This window comes from Bos indicus, chromosome 6 (genome assembly GCF_029378745.1).
Source record: "Bos indicus isolate NIAB-ARS_2022 breed Sahiwal x Tharparkar chromosome 6, NIAB-ARS_B.indTharparkar_mat_pri_1.0, whole genome shotgun sequence".
NCBI classification, from domain to species: Eukaryota; Metazoa; Chordata; class Mammalia; order Artiodactyla; family Bovidae; genus Bos; species Bos indicus.
Window position 1 is genome coordinate 87461945 of NC_091765.1, and position 16386 is coordinate 87478330.

General features: G+C 37.1%; 1 protein-coding gene across 4 annotated transcripts in view; it reads left to right on the top strand.

Moving 5' to 3' along the window:
* The window catches only part of SLC4A4 (solute carrier family 4 member 4), a 363818-nt gene that overhangs the window by 342444 nt on the left and 4988 nt on the right, over positions 1-16386 (top strand). For 3 of the 4 annotated variants that reach the window (XM_070791561.1, XM_070791562.1, XM_019962896.2), the window contains exons 21-24: positions 4019-4087; positions 7268-7441; positions 9399-9560; positions 16131-16210. In XM_070791561.1, the coding sequence (XP_070647662.1) occupies positions 4019-4087; positions 7268-7441; positions 9399-9560; positions 16131-16210 (485 nt within the window). Of the gene's footprint in view, positions 1-4018; positions 4088-7267; positions 7442-9398; positions 9561-13515; positions 13613-16130; positions 16211-16386 lie in introns of all 4 variants that reach the window. The other variant, XM_019962893.2, reaches the window with a different exon arrangement.

Below are 16386 nucleotides of genomic sequence, written 5' to 3' on the forward strand. Positions count from 1 at the left end.
TATGGACCATATTGCAAGTCTGCAGCTTCCTTACGTTGATTTTTAAGGCTTAAGGGTGTAAGGATATTGTTTTAATAACACGTTCCTGAAGACAGTTGTTAGTGTTGAAAAAGCAATATTGTAAAACTTCGATAAAACCAAGTCTCGTATTCTGACCTTTGTAGCCCTTCTTCTGTCCTAAACTCCTGCCATGTCAGGCCCACCACAGAGGAGCCAAAGAAACCTCTGCTTTGCACTTGTAGGCTTCTCGACCTGCCACTAAAAGCCCTCTTGATAATGATTTCAGTACTACGTTCGTCGAGGAGGGCATGGCAACCCACTCCAGTATGCCTGCCTGGAGAATCCCCATGGACAGAGGTACTTGGCAAGCTACAGACCATGGGGTCACAAAGAGTTGGACACAACTGAGCAACTAAGCACAGCACAGCACAGCATTCATCAGATATCTATATGAGCCAGACCCTGAACTAAATATCTGTGCTATGCAATCTTTGTTATGGGGCTTCCCTCGTGGCTCAGCAGTAAAGAATCTCCCTGCCAAAGAAGGAGAGGTGGATTCAATCCTTGGATCAGGAAGATCCCTTGGGAAGGAAGCTCCAATATTCTTGCCTGGGAAATCCCATGAGCAGAGGAGCCTGGTGGGCTACAGTCCATGGGTCTCACAAAGGGTTGGACACGACTGAGTGACTAAACAACAGCAAATCTTTATCATAAGCACTATATGGATGAGAATACTGAAGAATGGGGAAGTTAATCATTTTCTCTGGGTTGCACAACGGCAGGTACCAGAATTGTAACCCAGGTCTGTCTAACCTCTATGCCCATGCTCTCATAAAGATCTCATTCTCGTTTTTATACACACACACACACTGACTATGATTCTGCTGGGAGACCTCATTCTTGTACCGAAATCTGTGCTGTGGACAACTGCAAACCCTGCCTTCCTTTTTTTAAAATTGCATTTACCTTTTTTACATTTTTTTTTCTTATGGGGATAATCTAACAGTATCAAAATCAAAGGGAAGAATATGTCACCAGAATTTGAAAACATTGGTAACATTGTCTGAATATGTTAATATTGATCTCATCTCTGTTTCATTATTCTACCTAGTGATAGGATCAAGCATTTAATTTTTTTTCATTTTTAATGTTTATTGAAAGCATTGTAGAATAATATTTATCTACAATTATGCATTTTGGCATTCTGGGTACGATTGCTTATTTGTATGATTTTTGGCATAATTTTATCATTTGATACTTCTTGATATGCCTGTGAATTTAGTATACTTTGTGTTCTATGTTTTAATTTCTCTTGTCTTGCTTTGTAATAGTGTCTCCCTGATATTACTATGCATATCATAGTAGTTAAAATGGGATCCTATCTTTTTAAAGCACATTCTTCTTTTCCTTTCTTTGGGAAATTTCTATTGCGATTAATATTATATTGTGATGAATTTTTAAGGATTGACCTTCTGCTATGACTCATAAATCAAATCCAATAAAAAAATATCCTCTAACCCAGTAATTCTGTTATGTTTCATCAGAATTTCCAAACTGAAAGATTTTTACTGACACACCACACTATCATAAGAAAATGATGGATTTAATAAGACGTTTGTATCACATTGAACTTAGCTAAAAATCAAATTAATAGCCTTCTTCATATGTACTATTTTCACCACAGAATAATTTTTAAAAAACATGATCATCTCTAAAGCTATTTTCCTCCTCATACCATGTTCTGAGTTAATGCTACCTTCTGATTTCATCTTGTGATTAATTTGGCAATATGTGTCATCATCAGTTCAGAGAGAACAGACCTAGGCTCAAGGCACAAATTGCCTTCACTCTGGCATTAGAGCCACGTTCAAGAAAATGCTTAGCTAAGCTTAGGTGACAGGTGGGGATAAGATCCAAGATTATCTTTGTGATTACTTTCTTTTAAGCCAGATTAAAAAATAACTATGGCAGGATTTCTAACAAGTTTCCCATGAACTATATACTTCTTTTCTCTCCTTCCACCTTTCATTTCTTCCCAAGAAATTAGAAATGACATGATAAGAAATCATCATATATTGAGGAAGAATAGAAGTGGTCTTGTCTGTGGAAGATATTTTAAAAATTAAGAAATAAGTCAAAACAAAACAATAAGTCAAAAAATAAAAAGAGGTGATAATATATATACAAATAACTGATTCACTTTGCTGTATAGCAGAAACTAGCACAATATTGTAAAACAACTATACGCCAATAAAATTTAATTTAAAAAAACAAGTCAAAAATATGAAAGGGTCTTTTCCTTAGTTTCATTTTGTTTTTAAATAAATTTGTATGGAAGCATCATAAGGAATGGAAACACACACATTCTAAAGAAAATGAAAACAATGTCCAGACTCAAGTGTCTGGAACATGATGCATTCACCTCTGTGGTGACTGTTGGATATTACAGTATGAAGGCTTCACTGCCACTCACTCTGCCCTTCCCACCACCTTCAACTTTCGAAGTCATTTAGTTTTCTGAGTTCAAGATCAGATTAGCTATGTTAAAATTGTTGGTCTTTTTTAGAAGAGGCACATAATGTTTTCATGCTGCTGCTAAGTCGCTTCAGTTGTGTCTGACTCTGCGACCCCAGAGACGGCAGCCCAACAGGCTCCCCCGTCCCTGGGATTCTCCAGGCAAGAACACTGGAGTGGGTTGCCATTTCCTTCTCCAATGCATGAAAGTGAAAAGTGAAGGTGAAGTCGCTCAGTCGTGTCCCGTGTCCGACTCTTTGCGACCCCATGGACTGCAGCCTACCAGGCTCCTCCATCCATGGGAGTTTCCAGGCAAGAGTACTGGAGTGGGGTGCCATTGCCTTCTCCGAATGTTTTCATAAATCAGTATATTTACTCTATAATAAATTTACATTTTTATAGCTAATCAATAACAGTTGGCAGTTATGACTTATTTTGGAATCTATCCTATTTCTCTAGTAGTCTCCAAAGGGTCTCAGATACAGAACTGTTTGAGGTAATCACAAGGAAAGGCTGATAAACATTTTGCTTCAATTTCTTAATACATGTGATAGTTCTTTAAAAATTACTCTAAAGTCATATTGTTTTCTGGCTACAATAGCCTCCTTTGTGCAGATTTGGTAAGACTGGACTTAATTGATTGTGGTTTTAGTATTTGAGCTTTGAGAACTCCTGAACTTGAACTTCTTTTCAAAATCCAAGCTTGAGAACCCTTTTTTGTTGTTCGGATAGAAGACTTCCCAGAAACAGTCATCCCTGATTTGATTTGTTTCACAGTGCTAGGAACATTTCAAAGGTTTAGGAATAGACAAAAGTTACAAACATATTGGAACTTCCCTTACATTACTGTATAAATTCTTGCTAACTGATGCATGAAAATGTATTAATTCATTATTAAAGGATGTGTATTAATCTGTGTATGTGATTAATTGCTTCCAGATGCTCCATGCTCCTTTCAAGCAGCATTCTCATTAGTTAGTCCTTTTAATATTCCCAAGAAGAAGAAGGGGGACAGTAGTTTGATGTTTACTTAATTGAAAGAGGCATATATACACTGAGCTGATATTTGGTGTATAAATACTGTAATTTTCACTTGGTGAAAATTATTTAGAGAAAAGTCAGTAGACTATTGGGCAGAAATTTGGTCTCAGGAGTGGGGCAACCCTCTGCCTTTCTTTCTGCTGCACAGTTCATGCAAACATCTGATTTACATGGTCATTCCTTTTAAGGGGAAAGGGAGACAGACTTTTTCTCCATTAAAAAAGTCATTTTAAGGTCATGCATGCTAATTGTTTTTAAAAAGTGCAAACAAGCATCAGATGCAATATGAAAGTCTCCTTCACCCTCCTTTATTTCTTTCTAGTACAAAGTGTTTAGAAGTTTGTCAATGATAAGGAAAGCACACTGATTAGTGGTCACTGTGTTACTAAGTCTTATCTTTTACTGTTATTATTATTATTGTTTATTTTTGTTTTTAAACTTTCTTCCATTTTTCCCATCCTAGTTTATTCCCATGCCTGTACTCTATGGTGTGTTCCTGTATATGGGGGTAGCATCTCTTAATGGTGTGCAGGTAAGTTTTCCATAGCAATCTAAACACAGTTAACGTTTTCTAGTAGTAGTATAAACAGTCCAGTAATAGATCATTGGAAAAAAGTGCTAATCCTTAACTGCTAAATTTTAAAATGCATTTATTTTCTACTTTCTCCACCATTCACCTGTGTTTCTGATTTAATTAACAAAAGTAAATTTGTTAACAAATGTTGTCATGTATATTCATCCTTGAAATAAGCTGTTAAAGGCCCTTTGACTAGGAAAGTAAGAAATCTCTCTGTGATCTCCCTCCCTCCCTCTTTCCTTCCTCCCTCCCTCCTTTCCTTCCTTCTTTCCTGAGAAGGAAGTCTAACCTTTGAATGTGCTTGAGGAACTATTTATCCATTTGCCTTTACCCTGTACTAAGAGCAACCTATTCTTACTTGATTTGCTTTTCACGTGGCTGAGATCACAGACCAAGAGTTTTGCACCAATAAAAGAATCAAGTCAACATGGTTAATGTGCGACTTTTGTCAGAAATTTCAGTTTGTCACATCTTGGGTAAAACTGGCCCCCCTTTTTAAAAAGTCATTAAGGAAAATTTTGTAAGGGACTTCGTCTTTCAATTGAGGTTTACTTTAATTGGCACCAGAAAACTGGAAGTACTTCTGCTTTCTGGCACCTTGTTAACTGTAGCCTTATTTAGCACTTAGTGATGTTTTCATGGAAAAGACTGCATGTCCTGTGAGCATCGTAAGAATTTATTTAAACCCCTTTGTAATAATCCTTGTTTTCATTTATTGGATTTAGATTAATTTGAATTTAGAGTCCGATAGAGTGGCCAGAACTCCAAAAAGAGAAAGGCTATAGTTCTTTGAGTCAAGTTCTTCACCATTTGTATATTTATTACAAAATACGAGGTCATTCTTCATAGACTGGACTAGAAGGATGTGAATGTGGGTTTACTTCATGAATGTCCATGAAACTTCTGGGAAGTATAAATGTGTAAAAATAGTTTTACCTAACATAGTAAATATTCTTTCTTACTTTAAATGGAAAAATATGAAACAAACATGGTCCTCAAACAAATAGATCATATTTTTGTTCAGCCTAAATAAGTCAGTCTAGATCAAAAGTTTGATTTATGTGTTCTGGATGTGTAATCAATGGTTGGAGCTACAAGCTTATTAAGTTAAACAGAAAGGAAAGAAAATCAGTGAATTTATAACAGTAGGGGAAAAAAGATCCCTTGCCGAAAGGACAGCTAGTGGATTTTTAAAATTCTACTGTGGTGTTGCCCTATTGCTATTTCTCTTTACTTTTTCTCTTGACTCTCCCTCTTTTATTTTTATTTATTTATTATTTTGGCCACACTGTGCAGCTTGTGGGATCTTAGTTCCTCTACCAGGGATTGAACCTGTGCCCTCTGCACTGAAAGATCAGAGAACTACCCGTGGACTTACCAGGGAATTCCCAACTCTTCCTCTTTTAGACCTTTTTGGCAAAATTAGAGTTAGTAAAAAATTTTGTTACCTCAATCTTCATAGGTGGGACTGCTCCTATCAGTCAAAAATAACTTCGGAGGAAGGAAGAAAACTCTTTAAATAGGAAATCACTTCAGGGAAGATTGTAATAGCCTATTTACTTTACATTTTTCCCTTTTCTCTAGAGAGAAAGTAGAAATATTATTTCAGAGTTCTTATTAAATGATCATTCGATTCAGCAGGTGTTTTGTAAGCATCTTCCACGTGAAAATTCCTATGATAGGTATTTAAATGTCATCATTATTATCATGATTGATGTAAACTGAGCAGTTGTTCTTTTTTTTAAATTTTTTAAAAATATAAATTTATTTATTTTAATTGGAGGTTAATTACTTTACAATATTGTATTGGTTTTGCCATACATCAACATGAATCTGCCACAGGTATACACGTGTTCCCCATCCTGAACCCCCTCCCTCCTCCCTCCCCGTACCATTCCTCTGGGTCGTCCCAGTGCACCAGCCCCAAGCATCCAGTATTGTGCATCGAATCTGGACTGGCGACTCGTTTCATATATGATATTATACATGTTTCAATGCCATTCTCCCAAGTCATCCCACCCTCTCCCTCTCCCACAGAGTCCAAAAGACTGTTCTATACATCAGTGTCTCTTTTGCTGTTGTTCTTTGAAGCACAACACCGGGCACATAGGTGTTCAGTAGTCATTTTAATACTTGTTTATACGTAACAGTGGAATAGCCTTTCCTAGATCAGGTATCTAGTTGTTGGTGATCTAAAAGTCACTACAGTATTCACATGGCTTTTCTCTGCGAAATGGTAATTTATTGCTGAATATATTAGTTAAGTTATGCCATAGATAAATAATGTGAAATTTATGAAAATACCAATGCATTCCCATTTTCAGGTCAGATACTTCTTTTATATCCTTAAAACAGTATTGAAATATATGTGATACATAGCATTGCCTCTTCTTTTCAGATAAGACAGCTTAGGCACAGGGAGACACATGAGTTAGCTATCTTCCTTTAACACGTTATTAGTAGCATAGGCCCAGGCTCTTCTCCTAAGGTGTAGATAGTACATGTAGAAAATAGGAGCTGAGGACTTCCTTGGTGGTCCAGTGGTTAAGAATCTTCCTGCCAGTGCAAGAGACGTGGGTTCAATCCTTGCTCTGGGAAGATCCCACATGCCGTAGATCAACTAAGCCTGCACACCACATCCACTGAGAGTGTACTCCAGAGCTGGCAAGCCACAACAAGAGAAGCCACTGCAGTGAGAAGCCATGCACCACAGCTAGAGAGTAGCCACTGCTCACTGCAACCAAGAAAGTTCATGCACAGCAATGAAGACCCAGCACAACAAAAATAAATAAAGTTTAATAAAATGAAAGGAAAACTCCAAGATCTTAAAAAAGCAGGAGATGAACATCTTGAGTTTATATTTGACTTTGAGACTATTCTTTAGTGGCCACTTTGTCTCATATCGTCCTATAGCTGCATAACTTTCCTGCAAAGTAACAAAAACCGGAAGAGTCGTACTGATTTACTGTGTTAGATGATGCTTCTTCTCTTCCTGACCAGTGTTCTCTAACAAGGTCCCTGCTTGCCTAAAATATAGACTATAAAACACCAGTGGTGAGTTAGATGGAAAGAAATGACTTGGTGCATCAGCCCTTGAAGTAACGCACTTGTCCTCTCCTTCCCTTTTCTCCCCAGTTCATGGATCGTCTGAAGCTGCTCCTGATGCCTCTGAAGCATCAGCCTGACTTTATCTACCTGCGCCACGTCCCGCTGCGGCGAGTGCACCTGTTCACTTTCCTGCAGGTGCTCTGTCTAGCCTTGCTCTGGATCCTCAAGTCCACCGTGGCTGCTATCATTTTTCCAGTCATGGTAGGGATTGTTCTGATTGAACCTACTCATGAGATCACACCAGCATCATGTAGTTATTGTAATATTGATGACACATGTATCTTTTATGGATAGTTCCATTTTTTTTTTTTGAGTTTTGACCTAATCAGTTTGGTGGGTTATAACTTAGGGTTCCCGGGTCTCTGGTTGTCTAGGCTGGACCTTGTAGTCCAACAGCTGAGTTCAGGTACTGGCTCTGGTTCATGCTGACCCGTGAACTTCCCTGAGCCCCCATTAACTCATCAGTAAAATGAGAATGGCATCTTTGTTTTATTCTGTGCGTCAACAATGAATATAAAGGGGATAGCATAATGCCTGACACATGGGAGACACAAGTACACATGACATTAGTTATTTTTGAAATATTGCTACATTGGAGTCAATCAGAATACACTTCAGGCACACTTCAGGTCAAATAATAGAGGGCCAGTTTGGCAGCTTATAAGAGGTCAATGAGTGAATTAGAAGAAACGGAGATCTAAGCTTAGTTTTTGAAGTTCTTCAAATTTGTATCATGCTAAGTGTTAGGGTAAGTCTGGGTCGCCTTGCCATGTTATGATGTGAAGGAAGGTGAAACAGCTAATGTTCAACTCTGAATCACAAATGAAGAAGGACATAAGGAAATGCTAGCTCTGTATTTGACTTCATCATTGAATTTGTGTGTATGGGAAATAATGCTATTGTAGCTTTACTTTTTTTTTTTTTTGCTTTTTTTTTTTCTTTTTAATTAAGTTATTATTTCTCTAAGAGATGCAGAGGCTGACATAGAGCATAATCTAAAGACAACTGTTACTTTGAAGCAGAGTCAGGACTTCCAGGTCCTACTGCATATTAATTTTGCTGTTGAGCAAAAGCATCTTTAATATACCTTCAAGAGCAGTTCATAAAATCAAAGATACAGAGCTCAAGAGTCCTGGGGTTCAAGTTAGAAAACTGGACCTTTTGTATTCTCCCTTTATCTGGCTTTGTGATCTTGGATAACCTTCATATGTCCCTAAGCTTCAGTTTTCTCTCCTTTTGGATTAGAGATACTAACATCTACCTTTTGGGTTGTTCGTCATGGGAATAAATGAGAAAATATTGTCTAAGAGTTTACCACAGTGTCTGACTAAGGGTAAATATTCAGTTAAAGGTGGTGATTAAAGTCACCCCATTGGAATAAATGGTCTGAGTAAACTAAATCAGTTCAGTTCAGTTAAGTCGCTCAGTCGTGTCTGACTCTTTGTGACCCCATGAATTGCAGCACGCCAGGCCTCCCTGTCCATCACCATCTCCTGGAGTTCACTCAAACTCACGTCCATCGAGTCGGTGATGCCATCCAGCCATTTCATCCTCTGTCGTCCCCTTCTCCTCCTGCCTCCAATCCCTCCCAGCATCAGAGTCTTTTCCAATGAGTCAACTCTTCGCATGAGGTGGCCAAAGTACTAGAGTTTCACCTTTAGCATCATTCCTTCCAAAGAACACCCAGGGATGACCTCCTTTAGAATACTCCCCCATTATTAATATTTTGGAGATGCCTCTGTGAACTGTGCATTGTACACATTTTTTGACTTTCAAAAACCTGTATAATGGCTTAATTTTGAACAATTAGCAATCATATGCAAGCTGTTTTTCCTTTGAAACTTTAGTTATTTTATTAGAAATCTGACATGGAAGAAAATGCTTTAAAAAATAATGCTTTCACACAGAAATTCCAAATGGGGGGATCATACATTACAGTGAACAAAATTAAGTCAGCCAAAGACTTCTGTAAACCAACTTTCCCTGTGAAGAAAATGTTTATGGTCCACTTAATATAAATCCATACAAGCCAGACAAGTTCTGTCATACTTCAGCCTTGTACAAAAACGTTTCTACTGATTTTGGTAGAGCAATATTAATACTCACTCAGACTTCTCTGACATGCATTCTTTCCTACCCTTTGTATCTGTCCTTCCAGATCTTGGCACTTGTAGCTGTCAGAAAAGGCATGGACTACCTCTTCTCCCAGCACGACCTCAGCTTCCTTGATGATGTCATTCCAGAAAAGGACAAGAAAAAGAAGGAGGATGAGAAGAAAAAGAAAAAGAAGAAAGGAAGTCTGGACAGTGACAATGATGATGTAAGGGGCTTTCTAAAATTCCGAAGTAAAATTCCAAAGTTGGTTAAACAAATGTGAAAATTGTATTTTTTTAATCCTTCTGTGTGATGAATGTCTGAGTTCCCAGAATGTTTACTGGTCATGCTGTTGGTCACTTTTCACCTTTGTTTGCCCTTTATTTTCTTTCTTTGTTTCTTAAAAATATTTTCTGAAATCTTCTGTAACTGCAAATATGCTACTAATGATATAATGACTTCTAGGCAATCAAGCCCACCATATCTAAAAAAACTTTAATCTCTGATCTCCTAGATTAAAAAAAGGAAGCTTGCTTCATAGCTATAAAGTGTATTGGGTTTATTATTGATAATCCAGGATTTAAATTTGAGATAATAGCTCCTTTCTATATAATTTTAAGCCTGATGAGGACAAATGCTGGTGACCTCCCATCCTGGGATCTCTGTATGTATTTGAGTGGGCTCTCAAACAAGCTTCTCAGCTATTTTATTTATCCTTGCATTAGACTTTGACATAATTTTAAAAAATTTATTGGGGTATAGTTGCTTTACAATGTTGTGTTAGTTTCTGCTGACAGTGAAGTGAATCAGCTGTATGGATACGTATATCTTCTCCCTCTTGGACCTCCCTCCCATCCCATCCATCTAGGTCACCAGAGAGCGCCAAGCTGAATTCCCTACAGCAGGTTCACACTAGCTGTTTGTTGATAGTGTATATATATCAGTCTTACTCTCCCAATTTGTCCCACCCTCCCTTTGCCACACTGTGTCCACATGTTCTCCATCTCTATTCCTGTCCTGTGAGTAGGTTCATCTGTACCATTTTCTAGATTCCACACATATGCATTAATGTATGATATGCTATTTGTTTTTTTCTCTCTGACTTCACTCTGTATACAGACTATAGGTCCATCCGTGTCTCTATAGATGACCCAACTTTGTTCCTTTTTATGGCTTAGTAATATTCCATTTTATATATGTACTACGTCTTCTTTATCCATTCATCTGTCAGTGGGCATTTAGGTTGCTTCCATGTCCTGGCTATTGTAAATAGTGCTGCAGTAATGAACATTGGGGTGCATGTGTCTTTTTGAATCATAGTTTTCTCAGGGTATATTCCCAGTAGTGAGATTGCTGGGTCATATGGACTTAAGCATAATTTGAGATTGCTTTTCTGTAACCCTTCAATAAAATGGAAAGGAAATTGGCATTTGGGGATCTTTTTATATAATTGTAATAGTCAGTGTTGTAATTTAGGTTATCTTCTTGCAATTGTATGACTAAGCTAAGAAATAAAATGATTGTCCACTTTTTAGGAAAACATTTCACAGAAATCTTGGTGTTTCACTAAAGTCTATAATCAGGACTGGGAGAAAATCTGGGATTTGCTTTTCTTTCACACACAAACACACACTCACACGAGTAGCTTATCTCAATAGCTTTCTGAAAGGGCAGCCAAAATGACACCTTCTACATGAAGATTTGTAGATTTGTTTTAGATTTTACCCAATGCAGTATCCCCACTCTAATGGAATCCCCAGTATCCTTCTGACATGAGAGTCTTGTTAGTTTTCCTTGTCTGGTCTGTACTTGATCATTTTGATGGATCGGGCATACCTTGTCCTTAAGTGCCAAAACAGCTCTTTACTTTTGTTCCTGTTCTATGGATGAGGAACTTTAGATTGAGAAATGTTAAGTCATTTTTCTAAGCATACACATATTGGCAAAAACAAAGCTCTCGTCCAGGCCTGTCTGGTTATTTTCGATTGGTCAAGCTGTCTGATACTGTATTCTTTTTGGAGAACTTGGGAAGAGTACAGTGAAGGAAGGCAACAGACGAACTTGGATTTTAGATAAATTGATCCAATAAGAAAAGGCTAAATACATGAGGTGCATTTAGCTAAAGAGAGAAGGAGTCTGAGGGAGCTTCTGTGACTGTCATCATCCATCTTCAATGAGAACAGGTGTATAGATTTTCTGTTTCCAATGATGACAGAAAAAGGGAGAATATGCTTAAACTGTGGCACAGATTAAGATGCAGTGTTAACAAGAAAGATGCGTTTACACATTGAATAGAAATCAAATTTTGAAATAAATTTCTAGGCTACTCAAGGCAAAGAAAAGATTGCCTGAAATACTGAGATAATTAAAGCAGTATTTCATCTTGAATTTTCAAGACCAGTATCTCAGTTTAGGTACATGGACACCAAACTTAAAATTCATTACACGTTACAAATGTATGAAATAATTTTATGGAATCATCTTCTGTAATGAATTTTAGGGAAAAAATAGTAATAAAATATTTACTTTTAAAAATGTTTTAAATTTAGTGCTCTCTAATGTCAGAGGTCAGATCAAATGAGCTCCTAAGAAGGTCTTCTAATTCTTAGATTTGATTTTCAGCAAATCACATTTTATTTAAGCAGCACTATTCTTTTATTAATAATGTTTATCATTTTCAATCCATATTTCCAACAGATTTCTTGAAGATAATGTGTGATATGTTTCGTTTCCTCTTTCTCCTCTTTCCCCTGCCCCCTTGCCCCCACAAAAACAAACAAACAAGCTTATTATGTATCCTAGACAGTGAATCCAGCCAGAGTATATCTGTGCCATAAGTTCTGAGTGTTGAGCCCATTATTTGGGATTCTCCATTTGAAATGTGGCTTTCCTAATGTTCACTTGGCCATTGTGTGGTTTGGCATCCATGGATATAGGGAGCCACACAAGGGTATGAGAATTCCAACTCTAATATCTGTGAGCAAAAGTAGTGAAAATTATGGCTTGCCTGCCTTTTGAGCCACTCAGTCATTTTTGAACCCACCCATTAGGCTATGTATGATTAAGGGTGAGCTGCCAATCTGTTCATCTATAAATGCTATTATTTGGGGAAACTTTGAAATACTGCACCAAAACCCGTTCTTAACATTTTCATTTTTTTCAATTCCAGTGCAATATTTTAGTCTTTTGAAATATTTTAACTCAATATTTTAATTTAATATTTAAGGCTCATTATCCTCTTTAGATTTATCATAAAGGAATTTTCTATATGTGTAATAGTTTTATGGTAAGATTTGTTTTTTATTTTCTTTCATCCCTAGTTCCCATTTTTCCCCTTTCAACTAAATGTTATCTCCTTGGTTCTTTCAGTGAAGAGATAAATTTCATCTTTTGGGTTCAGGCATAGCCATGGGTTCAGTGAATCCTGAAAAACAGTAAAGTGTTAATCCTATAGAAATCTGTTACAGTTTTGGCTTAAGTGGTCCATTCTTTAAGACGCTTCATGATTTTTTATTTTGGTGATGATTCTTTTCTCCTTATCTGACCATCATAGGCACCTTCCTTTTGACTTCATCTTCTCACGTTTTGCTAAATTTCGAAATATATTTGGAATAAGCTAATTAAGATGAACCTTTAAGTACAAAATAGTTTTGATAGAGTATTAGAGTAAAGGATGGAGGGTTATTTTCAGGTCTATATGGATGACTCTTTGAGAGTGAATATTAGAAAAAGTATCCTTACGTGTCTTGGAAGGAAAGATAAATCATCATTTTCCTGGGGGTAGTGTTGGAAAGCATAAATGAAACAAAATTTCAAGAACATATAGTTTAGGAAGTCTCCTAAATTTAATATTTCACACTTAACTGTTAGTTTCAAAGACACATACAATTAACCCATAAATATTTGATTGTGAATCCAGCTTATGGAAAACTTTACAATTGTTTTCATTTGTGGTGAGCTCCATTTGTGTGGTTCTAGTTTTAACTGACTTAATTCCCTTAACCTAGAAGAAAGGAAAGTAAGCGTGATGGGAAGATGCCATAGAACTTGAAAAGCCAGCAAACGAGAAGTGATTGTATCTAAGGCTGTTCTCCTTAGTACAGCGTAAATGATAATGTAATAGGTTCAATCCATCCTGCGAGGTCTGCATAAAATAAAACTGTTGTAAATTTCTTTCACAGTCTGACTGCCCATACTCAGAAAAAGTTCCAAGTATTAAAATTCCAATGGACATCATGGAACAGCAACCTTTCCTAAGTGATAGCAAACCTTCCGACAGTGAGTAGAACTAACCTCTTGCATGCCGGCTGGAATATGATTTGCACTTTACAGAGAAAAAACTTAAGGACTGTCATCTCCATTTACTTCCCCTGTTTTCTTTCTTTTTTTCTATGTGCAGATTTATACTTATTATGAAATTTCATTTTTACATTCCTTGATCTTTATTCTTTACCTTTTCCTTTTATCCATAACCATTTAAGTTTTTATTTGATTGTCTCTTCTCTGATCCAAGTTATCGCCAGTTTCTTTGAATTGCTAAACTCATAACCATGTTTTTAATTGATTTCCTTTTTTTCTGCTGGTATGTAGAATGGCAGCTTCTAGTACTACATCACTGTCTGTTACTGTTTGTCTTCCTTAGGTTTCCACCAATGATCAAATCAGCTCAAAAGAGAGATTGCATCGTGGGTTTCTCAAAGATCAATGAGTCAGTCAATTGTTAATACTGAGAATTTGGCGTAAATGTTATTTCAATTAAATTGGCAATCATTAAATATTACCACCCATCTTTGGGTATAGCCTATAAGATATTTGCATTTTCTTCCTAATTTCTTCATTCTCCTTCTGCTATTTCAAAATCATCTTTGTAATTGTACTGGTCTTTCTTGGGGTAATAGCCTGGTGGCAAAGGTGTAATGGTTTTTGTCATGTCATTTTTTTTTTTTTTTGTAATTGAGTTAACAGGCCAGTTGAAAAGGGTGAACACTTTTGTAGTAACATTAGTGACTATCTCAAGCTTTTTCAATAGCAAGGACCAATTGCCTCCAAACTATTTTGAGTTTTCATTTGAAGGAAACATACTCTTTTAGCTCCAGGTGTACTTCAGAGTATCCTGATCTGTTACAAGAAAAGACAGTTGAAGCATTTTTATTTCTATTTGACAGTGCTATTTCAACTTCAATAAGAAGTTACCAAGAAAAGTTTGAAATGAATGAATATCTATGGAAAATGGGTATTTTAAATATCTCTTGGTGTTTATCACAAAGCTCAGCAGCTTAAACCAGCAAACCTGGATCACCTCATGTAGTTCCTGATGTTTAGGAGCCACTGATTTGGGTGATTCTGGCCCAAGGGCTCTCTTGAGGTGGCAGCTGTCAAGCTCTTCACTGGGTCTAAGTCTGAAGGCTTGACCAGAATTGGGGATCCACTTCCAGGCTCAAGCAGTTGGCAGGAGATTTTATAGTTCCTTCGCTCATGGATATCTGCTAGGGCTGTCCCTGTCATGGTGGCCAGTGATAACAGAGGAAGAAACCAGAACAGAAGCTGCAATCTTTATGTCTCAGGAGTGATGTACCATCTCCTGTGCATATTCTCTGGGTTACATAAACCAACCCTGGTACAATATTGGGAGGAATTATACAAGGACATGAATACCAGAAGGTAGGCAGCAGTGGGAGCCATCTTGGAAGCTGGCTCCCACACTGGTTTAAAGAAAAGAGAATTAACGCAGTCTCACCTTTGGTGTCCAATCTGTAATCTGTGACTGAGACTACTTTCTTCTCGATCCTATCAGCAACATTTAGTTGAATATTTTTTTTAAGTTCAAGCTCCTCAAACCATTATTTGGTTTCATTTTCATTTCCAGAGCATTAAAGAACAAAAAGAGACTGTAGAAGTCTTCTATTGGCATCCTAACCTGGCAACCTCTTCCAAGTACAATTTAAAAACTACTTTTAAAAAATCAGAATGGTGGCTCAGAAGGTAAAGAATCTGCCTACAGTGCAGAAGACCTGGGTTCATCCCTGGTCAGGAAGATCCCCTGGAGAAGGGAATGGCTACTCACTCCAGGATTCTTGCCTGGAGATTTCAATGGACAGAGGAGCCTGGTGGGCCCCAGTTCATGGGGTAACAAAGAGTAGGGCATGACTGAGTGACTGACGCTTTTACTTCACACTTAAAAAAAAAAAAATCAACAGATAGAATTTGAGGCTCCTGGAAAAAGTGTATGGCAGATTGATTATTTATTGCTAATTGTTCTTCATTTTCTCAAAAACCTTTAAAAGGATATTTTGAAAGTAGTGGATATGACATGAGAAATTTATTTAAGCAAAATACCCATGATCATTCTAAAATCTTTTCTAGTATCATATAAATCCATGAAAGAACAAAATTGATTTCGTGGATTTGCAGTAGAAGCGAGTTCCTCAAAATCTTTATTTACCCCCATGAATAATAGCAGGACAAAGTTGTGAATGCTAAAGATGGCAGGAAATCCAAGGGCAAAGACTTAGGCATTCAGTAGATGTTATCATCCGCCAAAAATTATTTAGCTTGTCCTCTCACTGAAAACAATAGTGGCCCATCCCAGAAAACCTAGAATAAAGGAAACTGAGTGATTTTGGCTTCATCACACTACTTAGATTCTTGATACAGTGTTTATTTAAATCGTGTAAACTTGTCTTTCATACTATTTCCGGTTGTAAAAGATGTATCCCTTTTTGTAAAGACTTAAAAATTTTTCCTTCTAATGTTATACTTTACCAATGACTATTTATGATTTAAATTTTTTTTTTAGGAGAAAGATCACCAACATTCCTTGAACGCCATACATCATGCTGATAAAATTCCTTTCCTTCGGTCACTCGGTATGCCAAGGTAAAGGACAGCCCAGTATCTAACGTTGTTCTGTGGGGTGATTGCCCTGCACACATGGAATCAGTGGCAGGTTATTGGCAGGACACCCTGTTCTCCATCCTCCCTACAAATTTATCTTAGAAAAATTACCGAGACATCAGACCTCATCCAAGCCTTTACTTGTAGAAAACATTCTA